The sequence below is a fragment of the Mesoplodon densirostris genome, chromosome 4 (assembly GCF_025265405.1).
Source record: "Mesoplodon densirostris isolate mMesDen1 chromosome 4, mMesDen1 primary haplotype, whole genome shotgun sequence".
Lineage (NCBI taxonomy): Eukaryota > Metazoa > Chordata > Mammalia > Artiodactyla > Ziphiidae > Mesoplodon > Mesoplodon densirostris.
The window spans coordinates 29603136-29624942 of record NC_082664.1 but is presented as its reverse complement, the minus strand read 5'-3'; the positions used below and the strand labels follow the sequence as shown (position 1 = coordinate 29624942).

At 49.7% G+C, this 21807-nt stretch overlaps 1 protein-coding gene across 1 annotated transcript; it reads right to left on the bottom strand.

Moving 5' to 3' along the window:
- Window positions 1–18656: 18656 nt before the first annotated feature.
- On the bottom strand, window positions 18657–21452 carry SYNDIG1L (synapse differentiation inducing 1 like). Its single transcript, XM_060098001.1, has 3 exons — window positions 21033–21452; window positions 18954–19094; window positions 18657–18815 (listed from the first exon to the last, which is right to left on the bottom strand). Exons 1-3 carry the CDS (start codon window positions 21450–21452, stop codon window positions 18657–18659), a joined length of 720 nt encoding a protein of 239 aa, XP_059953984.1.
- Window positions 21453–21807: the final 355 nt, after the last annotated feature.

Genomic DNA, 21807 nt, shown 5'->3' with positions numbered 1-21807 from the left:
TTTTGGAAACAGTGGTGATGGTGGCACAACACTGTGAGTGTAATTAATGCCATTGAATTGTACACTTAGAAATGGTTAAAGTGGCAAATATTGCATTATACACATTTTACCAGTAATAAATAAATAATCTTTGTAAAAAAGAAATTAAATACTGATACATGCTACAACTTGGATGTGCCCCAAAAACATTATGCTAAGTGACAGAAGCCATACACAATAGTCTATATATTGTATGATTCCTTTTATATAAAATATCCAGAATAGGTAAATCCATAGAGACAGAAAGCAGGTGGATGGTTGCCAGGGAAGAGGAGGAGGGGGAAACAGGGAGTGATTGCTTAGTGGGTACTGGGTGCTCTAGAGGGATGAAAAAGTGTCGCACCTAGAAAGAGATGGTAGTTGTACAACATTGTTAAATATACTACATGCCACTAGATTGGACACTTTAAAATGATCAGTTGTATGTTGTGTGAATTTCACCTCAATTAAAGAAGATATCTGGGGCTTCCCTGGTGGCGCAGTGGTTAAGAATCTGCCTGCCAATGCAGGGGACACGGGTTCGAGCCCTGGTTCGAGAAGATCCCACATGCCACGGAGCAACTAAGCCCATGCGTCACAACTACTGCGCCTGTGCTCTAGAGTCCACGAGCCACAGCTGCTGAGCCCACGTGCCACAACTACTGAAGCCTGCATGCCTAGAGCCCATGCTTCACAACAAGAGAAGCCAAGACAATGAGAAGCCCGCACACTGCAACGAAGAGTAGCTCCCACTTGCTGCAACTAGAGAAACCCTGTGCACAGCAACGAAGACCCAAAGCAGCCAAAATAAATAAATAAATAAATAAATAAATAAATAAATAAAAAGAGAGATCTGGCAACCCTATATGTGGCCCCTCCCCAACCTTGTGCCTTGTCCTCCCCTGGTTCCACGGACTTCTATGCATGAACTACAGAATCAGATTCAATTCTTATTCCTAAGAACATGGCCCATCACCAACCACAGCCCTTAAAAACCCTTCTCTGGGCCCTCAGGGGCTGCTGGGAAACAGGATCTCCTGGCGGCTCTGCCCTAATTCAGTGATATTTGGGTTCATTCATTTAGTACATACATACCTGCTATGGATCAGATTAGATCCTGGCCCTCCGGTTGTACAAAACCTGCATTGGTGAGGGGATGGGAACAGATCAGATATGCAAACAGACAATAAAGACATGCAACACTGACCCTGGAAGATTGTGCTAAGTAGGATATGCGACTAAACATGCCTGGAGGAGAGAGGCAGCTTCTGAATGGTGAGGAGGAGGAGAGTTCCTGAGGGGAAAGGGCACCCTAGGATCAAAAACGCCTGGAACGGGCTTCCCTGGTGGCGCAGTGGTTGAGAATCCGCCTGCTGATGCAGGTGACGCGGGTTCGTGCCCCAGTCCGGGAAGATCCCACATGCTGCGGAGCAGCTGGGCCCGTGAGCCATGGCTGCTGAGCCTGCGCATCCGGAGCCTGTGCTCCGCAACGGGAGAGGCCACAACAGTGAGAGGCCCGCGTACCGCAAAAAAATTAAAAAAAAAAAAAAAAACGCCTGGAACAAAGAGCCGTTGCACAGAGCTCTTGAAAATGGGGGTGTCGTGGGCAGACGATAAGGCCACAGTAGGCGTGGAGCCAGACTGCGAGGGGCGGTGAGGGGTTTGGGCACATCTTGGGGGCCACAGTGAACAGTTTCAGCAGGTTTTGTGCTCTGGGGTGGCCGTAGGGGCTCTGGGTATGCCTGAGTATAAAATTGTGTGTGCAGGTGTGCATCTTTCTGGGGCAAGTCTTCAGCTGCCAGTGCATCCTCAAAGGGGTCTGTGTCTCCAAGGAGGTTAAGACGTTAACTGTTAGCCAAGCTGATTATTGTTACTCTCCTCCGGCCCCCTGCGTTCCAGCCGGGCCTGATTCCTCTCCACTCCCCAGCACGGGGCTGGTTCCAGGCTGTGTTTACTGCCTGAACCTGCTCTCCACCTGCCTCCTATCACACCCTCTCCCCTCGAGGCTTCCAGGAGCCGTCCCCAGCAGCCTTTACTGCCTGGGCCACCTCTGAGTTAGTCACCGTTGTTTGGCTCCCATGTTGGAGTCTGTGGGTCTCTCTCCATAGAGGGCCTCACGTATTGCCTCCCCTCCTAACAACCTGCTCGGGCCTGTTCCACCCCTTCCCTCTCCTGACACAGCTCTCAAATGTCACCAGTGAGTGACGAGCGATGTCCCAGGTGCCAACTCTGAAGTCACCTCAGGGTACTGCTTTTTCTTCCACCCCCTCCTCCTCTTCATCTTTTGAAAAGCTCTCCTCTCTTGACCTACCTGACATTGCAGCTGCCTGTCTGGAATCTCCTCCTACTTCTAAGATCACTGCTTTTCTGTGTCTCTTTCTGGATTTTCTGTTTTTCCTTACCTTTAAAACTGTGAGTTAAAAAATAGAGCTAATTCACACATTGGGGGAAAATGTCAAAACAGAACAAAAGAACATATAGTGATAGAAACTTCTTCCTACCATGGTTTTCAGTTCTCCAAAATCTCTCTCCAGGGCAAATGTGAAGTCCTTCCAAAACTGTGCCATCCCATACAATAGCCACTAGCTATACATAACTATTGAGCACTTAAAATGTGGCTAATTTGAATTGAGATATTTTGTAAGTATAAGGTACATGCCATATTTCAATGACTTAGTACAAAAATAAAATACAAAATATCTCATCAATAATTTAAAAACATAATTATAATTCAATAAAGCTGGAAAAATAACTTTAAAATATTGATTAAATGTTAAAATGATACAATTTGGGATATATGAGGTGAAAAATATATTAAAATTAATTTCACCTGCTTCTTTTTTATCTTCTAATGGGGATACTGAAAAAATGTAAATATATATGGCTTGCACTTGTAGCTAACATTATAATTTATTGGACAGCACTGTTCTAGAGCTAGACTCTGCATTTATAAGTATACATGTACATATGTATTCCTTTAAAAACACAATACATACACAAATAGCAGACTTCTGTAAATTTCTTTTTGCCCTCAACCATCTTTCTCAGAGATTATGACCTATTAGTTGAACTAAGCCTTACAAAGTCATTCTTTGTAATGCCTGCAGAGCATCCATGAGATGACTGTACCATCATTTAGGTAGCCAGCCCTCTACTGATGGGGATTTAGGCTGTTTGTAATCTTTTAATGCTACCGTAACACAATGAGTCAGTGACTATCCTTGAACCTACACCTTTGGGCATATGTGCAAGGATATCTGTAGCCTGAATTCCTAAGAGTGGATTCACTAAAAGTGAATGTTCTTGGAGTACTGTTGTTGGCTTACCTCTGTGCGTCCTGCAGTGTGTACTGAGTATACTGTGCTCAGGCCAGTACATGGTAGATTATTAGCTGAACAGAAAGCTCAAATGTAGAGAAGTTCTGAGCGGGAAGGGGCTCCAGAGTTCACTATTTGTTATTTCACAAATGCCTATGGTGGGTTACCAGATGAGCAGATGGGGTCTCTACCCTTAGGGAGCTCACAGAAGAATAAGGAGACGTGTGCAAACAAGTGATTCAAGCCAGTCAGATGATTTAATGAGGGTACGTGTGAAACGCAATAGGAGCGTTTTATAGATGATGAAACTGAAGCTCACAAGCCCAAGTGACTGTACCGTGGTCGCTGGTGTGGATCTCTTTTCCCCTTTAGAGCACACACTTCTGAGAGTCAGGATCCATCACAACTGTTTTACATCTGTTGTGAGATTGAGCTCCCCACTCTGCAGTCAATATATATTAGTCATTATGACATAACAGCCTTGAGATTTGTATTTTCATACTTGATCTCATTTAAATATCTCAACAGCCCTTAAGTTAGGTTGCTGCCACTTGATGTCAGTGTTCCGCCTGACCTACTGCCTTCCCCGGAGCCCACGCCTGCTCCACTCTGGCCCTTAGCTGGCAGTACTGCTCGGTGAGGTGTGACCAGGAAGGCTGCCCGAGCGCCCCAGGCAGACAGTGTACCAGGTGGTTAAGGGTTCATCCTCTGGATCCAGGATCAGGGCTCAGATGCCAACTCCATCACTCTTACCCGTGTGACCCTCAGCAGTGGATTTTGCCTCATCTGCATGAGTCATCATGGTAGTCCCTACCGCAGAGAGCTTGAGGGTGAGGGTGAAAGAAAGCCATCAGTGCTTAGACTGGTCCAGAGATGGAGGCTATGTTTGTGGGCCCAGCTACATTACTTTATGTAGAACTGTGGAATGAGGGCCTGGAACCTGCAAGCACCTCTTTTATTGTACTGTCCATATTTTATAAGCTTTTGTCTACTAAACATACTTTAGTCAGATGGTATGGTCTTATCACAGGTTTGGAAAAGCTTTTAAAAATAGCTCATGTTATCAATGGACAAATGGATAAACAAATTTTATATCCACACAATGGAATATTATTCAGCCATAAAAAGAAATAAGCACTGAAAAGTGCTACAGTGTGGATGTACCTCAAAACCATTATGCTAAGCGAAAGAAGCCAGACACAAAAGGTCACGTATTGTATGATTCCATTTATATGAAATATTCTTAATAGGTAAATCCACAGAGACAGAACTCAGATTGGTGGTTGCCAGGGGCTGGGGGGAGGGGGAACGGAGAGCAGCTACTTAATGGATATAAGGGTATGAGGTTCTGGGAAAATGTTTTTCACAGGGAAGTCCCTCTATGGCTCGGAGCATGTAGGAGAAGAGTGAGGAAGGAATCCGAGGGCCAGCAGGACTTTGCCCAGGACTGGTGCAAAGTCTTACTTCAATCCACCAAATGACAATAAGGCAGGAGATAGATGGGCCCCAGGCTGAGCAGCTGGAGTTTGTCCCCTGTGGACAGATACTCCAGGATGAAGACAGTAGCAGGAGGATAATAGGAGAGGCTGGGCCCTGCCCAGATAAAAGAGACCACATATTCCTCATTCTCGAAGTCAAGGAGACCTTCCTGACTGTACATGTACAGAAATGCTCCTTGGAGGTCAAAAAGGGAGTGATGTCAACCTACCCATAGGCCTCTTTGCTGGAATCCGTCTTGGCTAAGAGATATGCATACACACAAGGGAGGACCCTGAGATAAACCAAATACAGACTCAGAGCCAGGCAAACAAGATGATTGGCCAAAGGGAACCCAGAAGAAATGCCCCATGTAAGTGATTAAAACTACCATGAGGGTGTGACTTTTTCTCTGAGCCGGCCTGTGTGTGCCTGTTCACATGTACTCTTTTTCCTCCTAATAAACATTTGATTCACTAAAAAAAAAAAAAGAGTATGAGGTTCATTTTGGGGGAGATGACAATGTTTGAAACTAGATATAGGTGGTGGTTGCACAACATTATAAATGTGCTAATTGCCACTGAATTATTCACTTAAAATGGTCAATTTTATAACAAATGCTAGAGAGGTTGTGGAGAAAATGGAACCTTCCTACACTGTTGGTGGGAATGTAAGTTAGTGCAGCCACTGTGGAAAACAGTATGGAGGTTCCTCATAAAACTAAAAATAATCTCACTCCTGTGCATATATTCAGACAAAACTATAATTCAAAAAGATACAGTCACCCCTATATTCATAGCAGTACTATTCACAATAGCCAAGACATGGAAACAACCTAAATGTCCATTGACAGCTGAATGGATAAAGAAGATGTGGTACATATAGACAATGGAATAGTACTCAGCCATAAAAAAGAACAAAATAATGCCATTTGTAGCAACATGGATGCAACTAGAGATTATCATACCAAGTGAAATAAGCCAGAAAGAAAAAGACAAATGCCATATGATATCACTTATATGTAGAATCTAAACTATGACACAAATGAACCTATCTATGAAACAGAAACAGAATCAGGGACATAGAGAGAACAGACTGGTGTTTGCCAAGGGGGAGGGATGGAGTGGGAGGTTGGGGTTAGCGGACGTAAGCTTTTATATATAGGATGGATAAACAACAAGGTCCTACTCTAGCACAGAGAACTATATTCGGTATCCTATGATAAACCATAATGGAAAAGAATATTAAAAAAAGAATGTGTGTATATATGTATAACTGAATCTCTTTGATGTACAGCAGTAACTAACTCAACATTGTAAATCAACTATACTTCAATAAAAAGTAAAAATAAATGGTTAATTTTATGTTATGAGAATTTCACCTCAATAAAAAGTAGCCCACCTCCATTCTCCCTTTGATGCCATTAAGGACTCCAATTAAGACCCCAGTTAGAAACCACAAATCCTTTCACATTATAAAGGAGAAGCCTTGGGAGGTAGGATGGGGAGCAGCTCACCAGGGGTCACAGAGCTGGTCCCAGCTGGAATAGAGCCAGAACCCAGGTCCCATTCACAGAACAGATCTTTATTGAGAACGAGTCCCTGTTCTAAGCACTGAGGATTCAGCCAGCCATGAATGAGGCCCAGGAGTCCCTTTTCATGGAGTTTGCATTCTGATGGGGGAAGGCTGACAAACACACAGGTAGTAAAATATCAAGCAGGGAGAGAGCTATGAAAGAAAACAAAGCAGCTAAATGGTAGGTGGGAGGCAGCTAGGGAGGGCCTCTAAGATGAGGTGACATTTGAGCAAGCAATGCAGAGCAGATACCTGGAGAAGGGTGTTTCTAGCGGAAGGACCAGGACCAGCAGGTACAAAGGCAGAAGCGGGGCAAGATCATGCTTGGTGTTTTCAAGGACCAGCAAGGAGGCCGTCTCTATTTGCCTCACTTCTGAGAAAGAGAGACTCATTTTGCCCTGGAGAACATGGTAGACCATTCCTGCTTAATAGCTACTTAGTCAATATTTAATTGATGCTCAAGGATGGAGGAAGTTGGGAGGTTGAGCAGAGTCTGGGGTGGGTGTTGAAGATACACAGGTTTTTACCTGGTGGAGAGGTCAGGGCAGCTGCCATCTACCCAGCCTGGCCCCTGGCCCCTGTGAGGGGAGCCCCCTGAGGCTTTCTGGGTGGACTCCTGGGGGGTGGGGCAGAGGGGTTCAAGGTTCAAGCAGCTCTGAGTCAGGCAGCTCCGCCAGGATGATGGTCCTTATTTGGCTTCTCTGAGTGTGGAATCCTCTATGCACCACCCCAGGGAGACCATGCCGCTGGAGAGAGCCGCTCATCACCTCTCCACCTGCAGACATTTGGGGGGGGGCATGGAAAGAGGGGGACTGGAGCTGGTGTGGGTGCTGGCAGGGGCTCTGAGTTAAGGTGGGGTATCCATGCTGGGCAAAGAGCTGGTGAGTTCTGAGATGTTTTCTTGCTTGAACAACCAGACACAGCTCCTGCCCAAATTGGGGTAAAGAAGAAAATAAGAGTTGTTTCAGGCAAGAGTGGAACCTGACCCTTGCTCGTTCATTTTTATTTTACTTTCTGACTCACCTTGCTGGATCAATGGGGTTTGAGGTACAGATATTTAAATTAAAGACTGAAAACTTGGCAATTAATTTTAAGGCTCCCCAACTTCCCAGATAGTTGGGCAATTTAACTTATCTCTCTGAGCCTCAGTTTTCCTGTCTATAAAATATGGGTTGACATAAAAAGGAGGAGCCCAGTAGCCAGCATACGGTGGCACTCGACAATCCAAGCCTAAAACCCTGATGTTGCCTTTCATGTTCTGTCTGAGGTTGAGAAGATCCCTGCTCCATCTCACTTGAGCAGCAGCTCTCCATGGGGACTTATGACTCAAGCGCCATCCATCCCAGCTCCCCTTGGCAACATATAGGTCACCTGCATGGGCAGGGTGACAGCTGACCTGTTCCCTGGGCACTGGGTCAGCATTTGGGGGAAGAATATGGAAGCAAGGACCTGCCTTCCTGTCAAGAGGCATGCTTCCTGTGTCTCTGGCTGGATACCAGCCGCCACACCCACCTTTGCACGACCCCCCCTCCCCAGGTCCTGGTGGCCTCGTTTCCCAAGATTCCTGCTCCTCCTCTAGGGATCCGTTCTGGATCACAGCTAGATGGGCTGTGGATGCCTATGACTCTGTCCTTGATTGTCATTGGCTTCTCAGAAGAGGGCTAGAGGCTGTTCTTGGTCTTTACCATCCACCAGGTGGCTCGACAGGTGCTGGGCAGGTTTGCTGGGCTTCTTAGGTTACAGGGAAAAAATATTCCTTAAAGTACGTTGGGGGTAAAATATGTGGTCCACTCTCCATGACCCTAACCCCTGCTCAGTATCATTTAGGGAAGGGAAGAGGAAAGAATCAATGGGAGAAGTTAGGGGGGGTGCAGATATATATATATATCTGTGATTCTGGTGGCATCAGACTTGGGCAAGATGGGGTAATGGCCCTGGCATGTGGACAGTGGAGCCAGATGGCCTGGGTTCAAATTCCAGCTACTATCCTACTAGCTGTGTGACCAAGGGCAGGTTACTTTACCTCTCTGGACCTCAGTTTCTTTTTTTTTTTTTTTTTTTTTTTTTTTGCGGTATGCGGGCCTCTCACTGTTGTGGCCTCCCCCGTCGCGGAGCACAGGCTCCGGACGCGCAGGCTCCGGACGCGCAGGCTCAGCGGCCATGGCTCACGGGCCCAGCCGCTCCGCGGCATATGGGATCCTCCCAGACCGGGGCACGAACCCGTATCCCCTGCATCGGCAGGCGGACTCTCAACCACTTGCGCCACCAGGGAGGCCCTGGACCTCAGTTTCTTTATCCCTAAAATAGGGATAAAATACTAATAGAATCAGCCTTCTAGGGATGTTGCAAGGTTTCACTGATTAATATTCGTAAAGTGCTTAGTATAGGCTTGGTGCAGAGTAAGTACTCAATATCTTCTTATTTTGTTTCAGCTTATGTAATTGATTTTACATATCTTTGACAGTGAATTTTTTAAATTGAAGTATATAGTTGGTTTACAATATTATATTAGTTTCAGGTGTACAACATAGTGATCCAATATTTTAATTTTTTTTATTTTTATTTATTTTATTTTTTGCTGTACGCGGGCCTCTCACTGTTGTGGCCTCTCCCGTCGCGGAGCACAGACTTCGGACGCACAGGCTCAGCGGCCATGGCTCACGGGACCAACTGCTCCGCAGCATGTGGGATCTTCCCAGGCCGGGGCACGAACCCGTGTCCCCTGCTTCGGCAAGCGGACTCTCAACCACTGCGCCACCAGGGAAGCCCCCGATCCAATATTTTAATAGATTATGCTTCATTTAAAGTTATTATACAATATTGGCTATATTCCTTGTGCTGTACAATATATCCTTGTAGCTTATTTATTTTATACATAGTAGTTTGTAACTCTTAATACCCTACCCTATCCCCCTTACCTCTCCCCACTGGTAACCACTAGTTTGTTCTCTATATCAGTAAGTCTGTTTCTGTTTTGTTATATTCATTCATTTGTTTTATTATATTCATTCGTTTTATTTTTTAGATTCTACATATAAGTGAAAACATACAGTGTTTGTCTTTCTCCATCTGACTTATTTCACTAAACATAATACCCTCCAGGTCCATCGATGTTGTTGCAAATGGCAAAAATTCATTCTTTTTCATGATTGAGTAATATTCCATTGCATATATGTACCACATCTTCTTTACTCATTCATCTGTTGATAGACACATAGGTTACTTCCATATCTTGGCTATTGTAAATAATGCTGCTATGAACATTGGGGTGCATGTATCTTTTGCAATTAGTGTTTTCATTTTATTCGGATAAATACCCAGGAGTAGAATTGCTGGATCATATAGTATTTCCATTTTTAGATTTTTAAGGAACCTCCATACTGTTTTCCATAGTGGCTGCACCAATTTATATTCCCACCAACTGTGTACTAGGGTTCTCTTTTCTCCACATCCTTGCCAATATTTGTTATTTGTGGTCTTTTTGATGATAGCCATTCTGAGAGGTGTGAGGTGATATTTCATTGTGGTTTTGATTTGCATGACAGTGAATTTGTTTTTGTTTGCTTAAGTTGTCATCTATCTGGGCATTGGGGTTACAATGGAGGGAGATAGACATTAATCAAATATTCATTATTCAGTATATTAGTCCAGTATAATATCAATCCAATATTCATTAATCCAATATTAATCCAATATTCATTAATCCAACATACAGTTGCAATGGGGATCTGGGCTTTGAAAACGGGAACATGGGGCTCAGAGAGTGCACAATGATGGGCATAGACCCAGCCAGGAGGGTGAGGGAGGGCTTCCTGGAGGAAATGACTTTAGAACCAAAATTTGAAGGGTAAATAGGAGTTATAGGAAATAGCAAAGACCCTGTAAGTATGAAGGGCTGACTTGACCAGATTTGCCTTTAGAAAAGTTCACTTTAGCAAAAGGGAGGCCATTTAGGAGGGTTTTTTTGTTTTCATTAAAATCATCTTTGAAAAGAGACTGAACAGATTTATAATAGTATTAGAATATTTCTTTATAACAATAATTATTACTTTCCCCAGTCTTTTAAAAAATTATGGTAAAAAACAATATAAAATTTACCATTTTATCCATTTTTAAGTGTACAGTTCAGTAGCATTAAGTATATTCACAACGTAGTGCAACTCATCTCCAGAACATTTTCATCTTACAAAACTGAAACTCCGTCCCATTAAATAACTCCCCATTTCCTCTTCCCCACAGCCCCTGGGAACCACCACTCTACTTTCTGTTTCTGTGAATTTGACTCTTCTACGTACCTCAAAGAAGTGGAATCATGCAGTACTTGTCCTTTTGTGACTGGCTTATTTCCCTTAGCATAATGTCCTCAAGTCTCATTCATGTTGTAGCCGGTGACAGGTTGTCTTGGAGGCTTTTGCAGGAGCCCGAGTGAGAGCTGATGGGGGCTGGCCCTAGGACTTGGCAACCGAGGAGGGAGAAGGAGATGGGATCAGGGAGACTGGGGGGAGGCGGAGTCACAGGATTTGGTGAAGCATGGGAAGGTGATGAAGTTGGGTGAGGCAGGGATCCCGCTTCTGGCCTTGACCTTCAGAGGAGGCTGTGGACAGGCCAGTGTCACTCAGACTTGTGGGCTCCTTTGGAGGATGTGGGTGACCAAGGGGCTGAGTTGCAAGTAGAGGAGACTGAGAAAGAGCCTCTTCTCTGTCTTCAGCCCAGAGTCTCGCAGAGATCAGAGAGGACAAGGAGAGAGCAGCTGCCCTGGCTTCTTTGCCCCCTTGTTTGTATCCTCCTACAGAGCACAGACCTCGCTGCACGGGAAAGGTGGGTCTTTCTGGCATCCCAGATGAAAAGTAGGAGGAGGCGCCTAAGAGTTCTGTGCCCTGTCCCTTCCTATTCAGATACTACCAGGCTGGGCACCGCAAGGGTCCACCCTGCTGTCCCTGGTCTGTTTTGTTCTCCTTGGAATTGTAAAGCCCCTCTCACCTGGAGACCCTCCTCCCAGCTCTCATCGCCCCAAAGAAGTGGGTGATTCTCCCCTCCGAGAGAGAAATCACGGACGAAAGAATCCTAACCCCGACCTTCTCCAGCTGTGTGGCAAGTCACTTCTTTCCCAGCGGTGTGTCCAGAGAGCCTGTGTTGAACGTCTACAGAAAGCAGGCCCCGCACCAGACCTAGCGAGGCTGAGACAGACACGGGTCCCACCCTCGGAGGAGCAAAAGGCTGCAGATGTGGCAGAGATATCAGTGTGAACAGGTGTGGTGACGGCTCATGAAGGAAGGTGGTTTGTTCCACTTGGTTTTGGGTGGGGCGGTGGGGAAGAGTTGCCAGAAAGTGCTAGAGATGGGATTTTCTAGAACTGTCTTGGAAGATTTCTATCAGCTTGGAGGAAAAGGTCGGGCAGTAGGGCAGACAAGGGAATTCTTGGCAGGGGGACATGAGAAACAGGATCGTGCCTTCAGCTTGTTATCAGCAGACGTCTGCCTGGAGAAGTCAGCAGGGTCTCCGTACACCAGGATCTGGCTTTAATCTCTTTGGCGGTGGAAGGTGTCGGGGTGGAGGAAGGTGAGGAGATTCTGGCAGGGAAGCCATTTAGGGTGGTGTTCCCTTGGAGATAGTTAAAAACATTCTCCAGGGAATTCCCTGGCAGTCCAGCAGTTAAGACTCCACCCCTTGGGCTTCCCTGGTGGTGCAGTGGTTGAGAGTCTGCCTGCCGATGCAGGAGACACGGGTTCGTGCCCCGGTCCGGGAGGATCTCACATGCTGCGGAGTGGCTGGGCCCGTGAGCCATGGCCACTGAGCCTGCGCGTCCGGAGCCTGTGCTCCGCAACGGGAGAAGCCATAACAGTGAGAGACCCGCGTACCGCAAAAAAAAAAAAAAAAAAGACTCCACCCTTTCACTGCTGAGGGGCCCCGTTCAATCCCTGGTCTGGGAACTAAGATCTCACAAGCGGCGTGGTGCGGCCAAAAAAAAAAAAAATTCCACATAGCACTTACTAGACACCTAATGCTGTTGTAGAAGCCATACAAGTGTTAATTTACATAATAGTCACACCAACCGTTTGCAGTAGTCACCATCATGGTGTCCCTTTTCCACACAGGAACACACCCAAGGTTGCACAGAGCAGGGCATAGGATTCGAACCAGGCAGTCTGGCTCCAGACTCTGTGCTTTCAACCACTGTGTTAGGCTGTGTCTCTCAGCCAGCTCTGAGCAGAAGTGTTAGGACAGGGCTGGAGGGGATGAAGGTGGGGAAAATGACCAGAAGCTGGGCTCAGATGGGATGAGGGTGGGGGGTGAGGGTGGAGCCATGTCAGCTGCTCAGACACCATGATGGTACCATTCACTGAGCTGTGGCACCAGGAGGAAAGAGAGCCTTGCTGGCCTCGTTCTCCCAGTCTGTAAAATGGGGACAGGAACACTTGCCTCAGTGCAGAGGGGGCCCGAGTGGAGGTCTTTTGTGCACCAAAGGCGCTCTGTCAGCACGGCCTGCCCCTGCCGCCTCACTGCTATCCCTGCCCTCTGCTGCCAACATGCCTGCTGTCCCCTCTGTCCCCCTCCTGGCCGCCTCTGGGGGCACCCTGCCCTCTGGGAATTCCTTTCTCTGTCATTTCCTCGTGGAGCTACAAGTGGCTTTGAAGTCTGCCCGGCCCTTTAGAGGGAGGGAGGTGAGAGCAGTTCAAGGGATGTAGGTCGGAAGTATTTGGAAATGCAGATGGGCCGCCCCAAGCACCTTTTATTTTCGTTCAGAACATCTGAGTGTCTCTGTGGGTCCCCCACCTCCCAGAGCCGTGCCTCCTGCCCGTTGCCGAGAGGATGTGAGAGTGCCCATGGTGGTGGCAGGAACTGCTGTGAGCTTGGAGCAGCCAGGCTAAGCAAAGCTCTCCCCCTCCCGCCCCACCCTGCCATGCCACCAAAACAGAAGGGCTGAGGTACCAGCCCCAGGGAGGGGCTGCCTGGGACAGCCTTCGAAGCAGGAAACAGCCCGGGAGGAAGGCTCAGGGAAGCAGTCTGTTAATATTCACAGCGGAGGCAACAGTCTTCCCTGGGTTTTCAGCGTTTCCACAGCAGGCAGCGACATCACCAGCCTAGCTCAGCAACTCCAGGGCCTGGGAGGCGAGGCCTGCGTTTGGCTCATAAATCGCTGTGTGACATTGGGCAGCTCACTTCCCTCTCTGGGCCTTGGGTGTCTCTTCTGTAGCATCAGGGACTGTGATTAGATCACCTCCAGGTTTCCTTCCTGCTGCAGCATTCCGGATTCATATTCTTGGCAACTTGGCCATGGACTCCTGCCTCAGCACACCCACTGCCTGCCCTCCGGGTGGGGTTCAGGCCGAGCTAGAACCAGAAAATGTGCAGGGACTGTCTCTTGGAAGAAGCAGGGATGCAAGGGCAGACTGAGGAGTGGTGGGTTTGTCTAGAGCCCACTCCCCGGGAGCATCCTTAGGGGAGGAGAGAGGCCGTGTGCACACAGATGATGTCTTTGCCGGCAGGGGTGACATCTGAGATACTTAACAGTCAGGGCAGCTCAGGCTGCCTGAGCACTTGGGGGAGGGGGGCTGCTGTGCCCACCGTTAACCCTTTAGTTCCTGGGGGGCGTCTCGGGGTCCTGGGGGAGGGACCAGGAAGGCAGGAAAGGGAAATATTTGGGGGGCTCGGGACAGGGCCTGTTTATCAACTGGTGAGGAAATGTTTCAGCATTTTGACAACCCTTGTGACTGTGTCAGCGACCTGCTATCTATCAACCCTGTTTGCAGGGAGGGAGGGAGGGAAAGGGAAGGCTGCTGGGCCCCTCCGGGAGCTGGTTTCTAGCCATTTCCACTATCAAAAAAATTCCTTTCATACAGAGTGGGTGGCAGGTCACTGTTCTCACTTGGCCCAGCGTCCCAAGGCCCCTGGCCTGCCACCTGAGGGTCCCCCTCCTCCCCCTGCCCTTGGGTACAGTGAAGGGAGGCTTCCTCCCCCCAGCTCCTTTCCACACAGCATTTTAGCCCAGCTGCCCTGAACCACTGGCTCCTGTTTCCTTTGTGTCTGCCCCTCTCAGCCATCCTCCCTCCCCTGCACAGGGCCCGTTGGGCCCCCATCCTCCTATCCCCCCTCCCCCAGGTGATGACCTTTCCAATCTCATTCTGCCTGGCCTTTGGAGGAGAAAGTTGAGGTGGGGTTTCAGGGCTGGGGTAGGGGGAGCAGGTGCACTTTAAGGGCAGCTGGTGGGGGAGACCCCGGATTCCTTGTGCATGGCCACTTCTCTGCCTGCTGCCCTGACTTCCCTGTGCAGCAATTTCGGTTTCTATTTTAAACAATTTGAGTTGTTTGCTTCCCTGCCTTCCTGCTGGGTGTTTATAGTGAGGAAAATAATTGGTAATATTTGCACAGATGTGCTGGCACTGCAGCTCATCGTGGGCACCTATACCCAGGGGACCCTCCCTGCCCCCAGCTTCTCTGCCAGCCTGAGGAATCAGCCGGAAGTGGGGTAACTGCAAGCCCCCTGCTTCCCAGGAGCCTCAGGCAGTGAGACACAGGCAGAGCTGGGAAGCAGGAGGCCTAAAGTGCCCCAGGCATGCCCGGAGGCTCTGCGTGACAGGGGAGGGGGCCCTGCCAGCGTGGCAAGGACGGATCAGGGTGAGCCCAGGTTCCACACAATGGGCCCTTCCAAGGGGGCTGGGAGCGAAGTCCCTAGGGGCTACGTTTATGATTCCATTTTCTTCTGCAGAGCCTGAATTTGCAGCTGAGGGAAGGGGATGGGGTGAGGACAGTGTGGAGCAGGGCCAGGGTTGAACATAGAAAACTGTTCAACGGCTTCTTCTTTGTCTCCAGGCCTGGAGCAGCGTTCTGCAGGGCTGGGAAGGAGGTGGGAGCTCTCAGGGCTGTGAGGCAGCCTGCCCAGCCCAAGCAGAGCCTGGACTGGAGTCCGCGCTGCCTGCTGCCCAGGCCGGGGCCCAGTGGGACTGGGGACAGGGACACTGCAGACCAGACGGGGCCGGGAGGGGCTCCTCAGCCACCGCGTCTCCTGCTTCACCCCTGGCATGTGCGCATGCTGTATGTGTGGGCACACGCGAGTGTGGGCACGAAGGATTTGTGCCTGTGTGGGCTGTGCCCGTGTGCACGCGTGCACAAAGGAGTGCGCGGCTGCATGCCCGCGCCTGTGTGTAGGTGTGAGTACGCACATTCTGTGTGTATAGGTGCATGTATGCGTGCGTGTCTGTGTTTTGGTTTGGGTTCCCCTGGGGCCTTCTGAGACAAGGGTTCGATCGTAGGTAGTTTATTGGGAGGTGATCCCAGGAAGCGCAGCAGGGGAGTAAGGAAGAAGATGGGGACAGGAAGGCAGCCAGCGAGGGACGTGCTTTTAAGCAAATTGCCACTGCAGGCAACTGAAGCTCAGTCCTGCTGGGGAGCCCTGAGAGCGTGTAGAATATGACTAGTGTTCTCCCTTCCAGATGCCGGGAAATCTGGGGTTATTTGTCCACCGGCTTCCATCCGTCAGTGGTTGAAGTCACTTTCGGCTTATCCTGCCTGTGGGCCCAGTATCACAGAGTTCCCAGGAAGCAGCCTTCGTTGTGGGGAGGTAAATGCCGAGGGGATCTCGCTGGCACCACCGGGTCTGCTGCCGCTTGGTGGGTGTGGTGGGTGCGGTGATGTGCTGCTCAGGCCCCCGCAGGAATGATGGGCTTAGTCCTCCAGCTGCTGCAGGTGCTGTCAGCAATCAGCCTTCAGGGCATATACCCCGCTTAGGGAGCAGCTCCAGCTGAAGAGATCCGCCTCACCGGAGAGTCACAGCCCTTTTCTGGGTGGCCCACATCCAATGACTGATTGATAAGCAGATATAAAGGCCTGGCCCTTCGTCCTACCTTGGGTCAACTCTGAAGGGCATCCTGGATCCAGACCCCACCTTGGGTTGGCCCAGTCACTTGGGCCAGCATCGCAGCCTGGCCTCCCCGCCGTTCAGATCGGCCTTCTGCTCCCTTCCTCAAATGTTATCCCAAGAGCGTCTCCTAACGTACAGCATGTGCTCATCTCTGTCTCAGGGGTACCCAGCCTGTGCAACATGTGTGTGTGTGTGCATAGCTGTGTCTTGCAAGTAGGCACATGTGGGTGCAAGTGTGCCAGCGCCCTCCATGCAGTGACCTAGAGGACAGGCTTGTCCCTTTGCCAGTCCAGGCAGGTTCCTGGGGGCCTGGGACCAAGAGCATTTGGTGCTGAGGCTGTGGTCTGAGGCAGACAGAGATGGTCTCCTCCCCATACCACCCGTGAACAGCCCCCATAAGGGAGGTATGAGGGACTCTAGAGAGGGCATCGGGGGAATGGGGCTCCTTGGTGACCCCGTACCTTGTGTCCACCCTTGATAGCTCCAGGCAGCTCAGTGGAGCCTCAGTCACCCTGGCTCGCATCCTTTCCACCTGATCTCCAAGGCCTTCGAGTCTAGAAGGGATTTTTCTTCAGCATGGACCTTGCCTTCTCTCTCAGAGTCAAATGCACGCCATCATCCTGCATCCAGGCTACTCTGAGCAGAGAAGTCCTCCAAGCCAGAGTGCCTCCCCCTTCTCCTAAGGCCCGGATGTGGGCATGTCCTCTCAAGAACATGCTGCTAGGGGCCAGAAGAAGTAGGCTTGGGGATGGAGGTCAGTCTTGGGGAAGAAATGGACGCAGGCAAAGGTAGAGGCAGGCGAGGACAGTAAGAGGCCCAGAGGGCACCAGGTGTTACAGAAATGTTTATTACAAGGATAATTATATACAATAATGGGACATTAAAACTGCTGATCCTGGGCCTGTGAGACTTCAGGGGATGCAGGGAACGGAGGGCTGGGTAACGCCTGGGATTAGGGAGGATGGTGGGACAAGTTGGTGGATTCATAGCCCCGAGCTCTGGATGGGGGACGGGAATGACCAGGTCCGCAGATTGTGCACAGTGAGGTCCATAGCTTGAACTCTGAAAGGCCTGCCCTCACAATGTGCTCCTCCTGCCTGTCTGGATGTCTCTAGAATTCTGGAGGATTCCTAGAGGTTGAGGGCGTTAGGAGCAGCTCTGAGCCGGGGTGCCAGTGAAGAAGCTCCAAGGCTGACCAGGGGTCCAGCATTCAGAGGTGGGAAAACATCACTGGCCTTTGAGACACAGGCCTGACCTTCCTCTTGAGTTGGTAGAGCCCTCAGTTTGGCTCCAGCCTGGATGTTCTAGGCATAATCCAAACAGCTTTGAACCCCCCTTGGGAGGCTCCTGCCACATCCCTGCCCATGAATACTAAGGGTCATCCCTTAGTATCCCTTAGATACATTCTCTTCATCTATCTAGACCTTGCTCACCTCCTCTAGGAAGCCTTCCTGGGCTGCTCAGCTGCCATGCCAGGCCTGTGTCCCTCCTCTCATTTCACTCACTACTCAGGGTCTCCTCGCTATGTTCCCACAGGGCTGCATCTAGGGTCCTGAGCTCAGTGGCTGCTGGGCTGATGGCACTCTCTGTCTATCTGGGATGGTGCCAGCTCAGAGCCCCCCGGGAGGAGCCTAGAAAAGGATGTTGGGGGAACAGGGGCAACACTATTCCAGGGCCCTCCAGGCTTTGTGTCATCTCATCTGCCTTTCGTTCCTGCACAGAGACGCTCCAAGAACCTGCCCTCAGTACAGACTTTATACACCCGAGATGTCCCTTCTCTGCCTAGAATCTACACTGTCTTATCTTACAAGCCCAATGAGAGGTAAGCACCCACCAGAACCAGAAAGACCAAGGGGTCCCTATGTCTCTATGTACTTCCCTCTTGGCTGGCTGAGGTCTGGGCATCATGAGCCAGAGAGTGGAGTTGGGGAAAGTCAGGGTGTCCCAGGTGGAGATTCCTGTGGGCTGCAAGGATCGGGTCAGCTCCTTTTCTCCCCAGGCATCCCTTTCCCTCCCTGTAATCTGTTCTTTCTCTGTGGAGAGGTTAACAGAGTCAGGTAGTGGGGTGCTTGCAGGGCAGGAGACCCTTTAGGAAATAAGCAGAATGGGGAGAGTTCCCAGCTAGAAGGAGGCCCTGCCTGGACGGCCAGGTGGGCAGCCCTACCCTCTCCTGCTTCCCAACATAGACTGGGCTGGAGAGTGATGCTCCCAGCCCTGCTTTAGGCTGGTTGCAATAGGCAGGAAGAAGTGAAGGTTGCACCCCTCAGGCTGCAGCCTGGGAGGCCTCCTCCCAATAAACCATCCTCATGAGTTGTCTTCAGGGGCCAGCACTTCCCAGAGAGTCTGCTACCCCAACCCCCCTTGCCTCCTCAGGTGGAGCGGGGAGTCAGGATGCCAGAACTTCTTGGCCACTAGCTGTGGCCATTCTGGGACATGTAAGCTGCCAGGGCTACCACCACGGCCACATAGAGACCAGCCCCGATGGCGATGGAGAGTGTGGCCAGGAATAGGGCCCGGCGGGAGGTGGTGCTGGCCAGGCGGAAGTCCCCCTTGGAGATGGCCTTGCTGGTCTAGGGAGAGAGAGGCGCTGATGAAAGGGAGCATCCCCATGACCAGCACAACAGCCCCAGCCCTCCAGGCCCTGACCCCAGGCCCCCCAGAGGAGCGGGGTGGCCAAAGCAGAAGCCCTGGGCCCCACGGGCTCTTACCCCCTGGGAGAAGTAGAAGGCAGCTATGCCCAGTGGCCAGAAGCAGCAGAGCATGGAGAAGATAGTGAGACCCAGGTGGTCCCTGGGAGGCAGCGTAAGGAAGTTGTCTTCACTTTCACTCTCTGTCGAGGTTGCATCACTCTGCAAAACACGAGTGGGTTCTTGTGACCTGGCCCAGGATCACCCATTGGCAGTGATGTGGGGCAACGGGAAGACCACCTGTTGTTAGTGGGAGTGTGGGTTGGGCTCGGTACTCTCTACCAAGAGCTTTGACAGTGAATGGCCCAGTGATTCCACCCTTAGGAATTTATCACTAGGAAAGAATACAAATATACATGTACCAGAACGTTCATCATAGGATAGTAATTGTGAAAGATTAGAAACAATCTCAACACCCAATGACCAGGAGGTTGGGTTAATAATTGATGGAAGAACCTACAATGGGATACCATGTAACCCCTAAAAATCACCTTATAGAAAATATTAGATTACGTGGAGCAAAACTGAAATATGTTGCTTAAAGTGGAAAGTTTCTGATATAGAACTGTGTATAGCAAGATCTCTTTTGGGGAGTAGGGTAGGAAAAAAACACATAAGTAAAAAAGACTGGAAGATCATCCACTAAAATAATAGTTATCTTTGAATGGTTTTCTATATTGACTTTAAATTACTTATATAATTAAGAAAACAAGAACAAGGTGAACTTTCCTCAAAGTTTAAAAGTCCATAGGTGGATGGATGAATGGATAAAGACAATGTTATCTATCTATCTATCTATCATCTATCTATCTATATATGTACAGTGGAATTTTTTTTTTCTTTCTTTTTTTTTTTTTTTTTTTGCGGTACGCAGGCCTCTCACTGTTGTGGCCTCTCCCGTTGTGGAGCACAGGCTCCGGACGCGCAGGCTCAGCGGCCATGGCTCACGGGCCCAGCTGCTCTGCGGCATGTGGGATCTTCCCGGACCAGGGCACGAACCCGTGTCCCCTGCATTGGCAGGCGGACTCTCAACCACTGTGCCACCAGGGAAGCCCTACAATGGAATATTATTCAGCCATAAAAAGAAGGAAATTGTGCCATTTGGGACAACATGAATCTTGAATCTTGATGCATTATGCTAAGTGAAATAAGTCAGACAAAGAAAGACATATACTGTATGATCTCACTTACATGTAGCATCTAAAAAAGCTGAACTCATAGAAACAGTGAGCAGATTGGTGGTTGCCAGGGGCTGGGGAGTGGGGGGAACGAGGAGACGTTGGTTAAAGAGTGCAAACTTCCAGTTATAAGAGGAATAAGTTCTGGGGATCTAATACAGTGTGGTGACTGTAGTTAACAATAACGTATCGTACAATTGCAAGTTCTAAGAAAGTAGATCTTAAATGTTCTCACTATAACAACAACAGCAAAATGGTAGTTATGTGAGGTGAAGGATGTGTTAACTAACCTTATTGTGGTAAAGATTTTGTAATACGTACATGAATCAAATCATGGCTTTATACACCTTAAACTTAAACAATGTTATATACCCATTATCTCTCGATTGAGCTGGAAAAAAACAAGAACAAAATGTGCTATTAAAAATTAAATATTCGGGCTTCCCTGGTGGCGCAGTGGTTGAGAGTCTGCCTGCCGATGCAGAGGACACGGGTTCGTGTCCCGCTCCGGGAAGATCCCACATGCCTCAGAGCGGCTGGGCCCGTGAGCCATGGCCGCTGAGCCTGCGCGTCCGGAGCCTGTGCTCCGCAACGGGAGAGGCCACAACGGTGAGAGGCCCGCGTACCGCAAAAAAAAAAAAAATTAAATATTCATAACCCTTAAAAATTGTGAATCGCTATGTTGTACACCTACTCACATAATATTGTAAATCAACTATACTTCAATAAGAAAGATACCCTAATGCAGTTAATCTTAAAAAAATTTAGCCCAAGTTGACGTTTCTCGACGTGTAGATAGCACCTGTGTCAGACGTGCCTCTTCTTTGGTCACATACAGATTCCTGGACCCTAAGCCAGGCCTACAGAATCTCAACACCTGGAGGTGAGCCCAAGTATCTGCATTTTAAACACACATACTCACCTCCTCCTCCTCCTCCTGGTCGTCCTCTTGGCCTTGGAGCTCCTCTTGAACCCCGTAGGACACAGTCTGGATGGTGACATCCTCCTCCACTTGGCCAGGTTCTGTGGACCGCTCCATAGGCCCAGCGGGGGGCTCCCTGCTCTCTGTGAAGCTCGTTTCGCAGCTGTCTGCCCTGGGCTCCTTGACCTTGTCCCTCCCCAGGAGGCAGTTAGGCCTGTACCAGGCCTCCACGGCCAGCTGCAGGGATCCTGGGTCCAGGAGCTGGTGGGCGTGAGCAGGCCCAGCACCACCCAGGAGGTAGGAGTAGATCTTCTCCCGGCACGGCCAGGTGGGAGAAGCCTCGGGGTAGGGGTAGGGGCCGTGGAGGTGTGCGGGGTCCCGAGACAGCAGTGGATTCTGTAGCTCACTCAGACTCTCCATGGTTCTGGGGGCAGCTCTGGGGAGGAGAGCCCCAGAGCCCCAGGACTTGGTGGCCAGCTGAGCAGTCCTCAGAGAGCCTGCTGGCAGAGCAAGACAGACACTGAGGCCGGCATTCTGGATGCAGGACCGGAAGTGGTGAAGAGCACAGACTCTGCCGTCTGACCTGCTCTAGACCCTGCCTGTACCACCGGCCAGCCGCGGGACCTTGAGTTGGCCACTCAACTCCTCAGAATCTCCGTTTCTTTGTCTGCAGATTAGGGACAGCAGCAGTACTTACCGCATAGAGTTGGTTCATTCATCTATCCATTCAACACATAGCTATTGAGCATCAGCGATGGCCAGGCACTGGACAGAT

What these genes read in the sequence shown, in the direction of transcription:
- SYNDIG1L (XM_060098001.1), bottom strand. Translation starts at nt 21,452, where the DNA reads ATGGAGAGTCTGAGTGAGCTACAGAATCCACTGCTGTCTCGGGACCCC. An exon ending in ACCAGGAGGAGGAGGAGGAG is followed by an intron (nt 19,095 to 21,032) that starts GTGAGTATGTGT and finishes CGTGTTTTGCAG; the next exon opens with AGTGATGCAACCTCGACAGA. An exon ending in CCTTCTACTTCTCCCAGGGG is followed by an intron (nt 18,816 to 18,953) that starts GTAAGAGCCCGT and finishes CTCTCTCCCTAG; the next exon opens with ACCAGCAAGGCCATCTCCAA.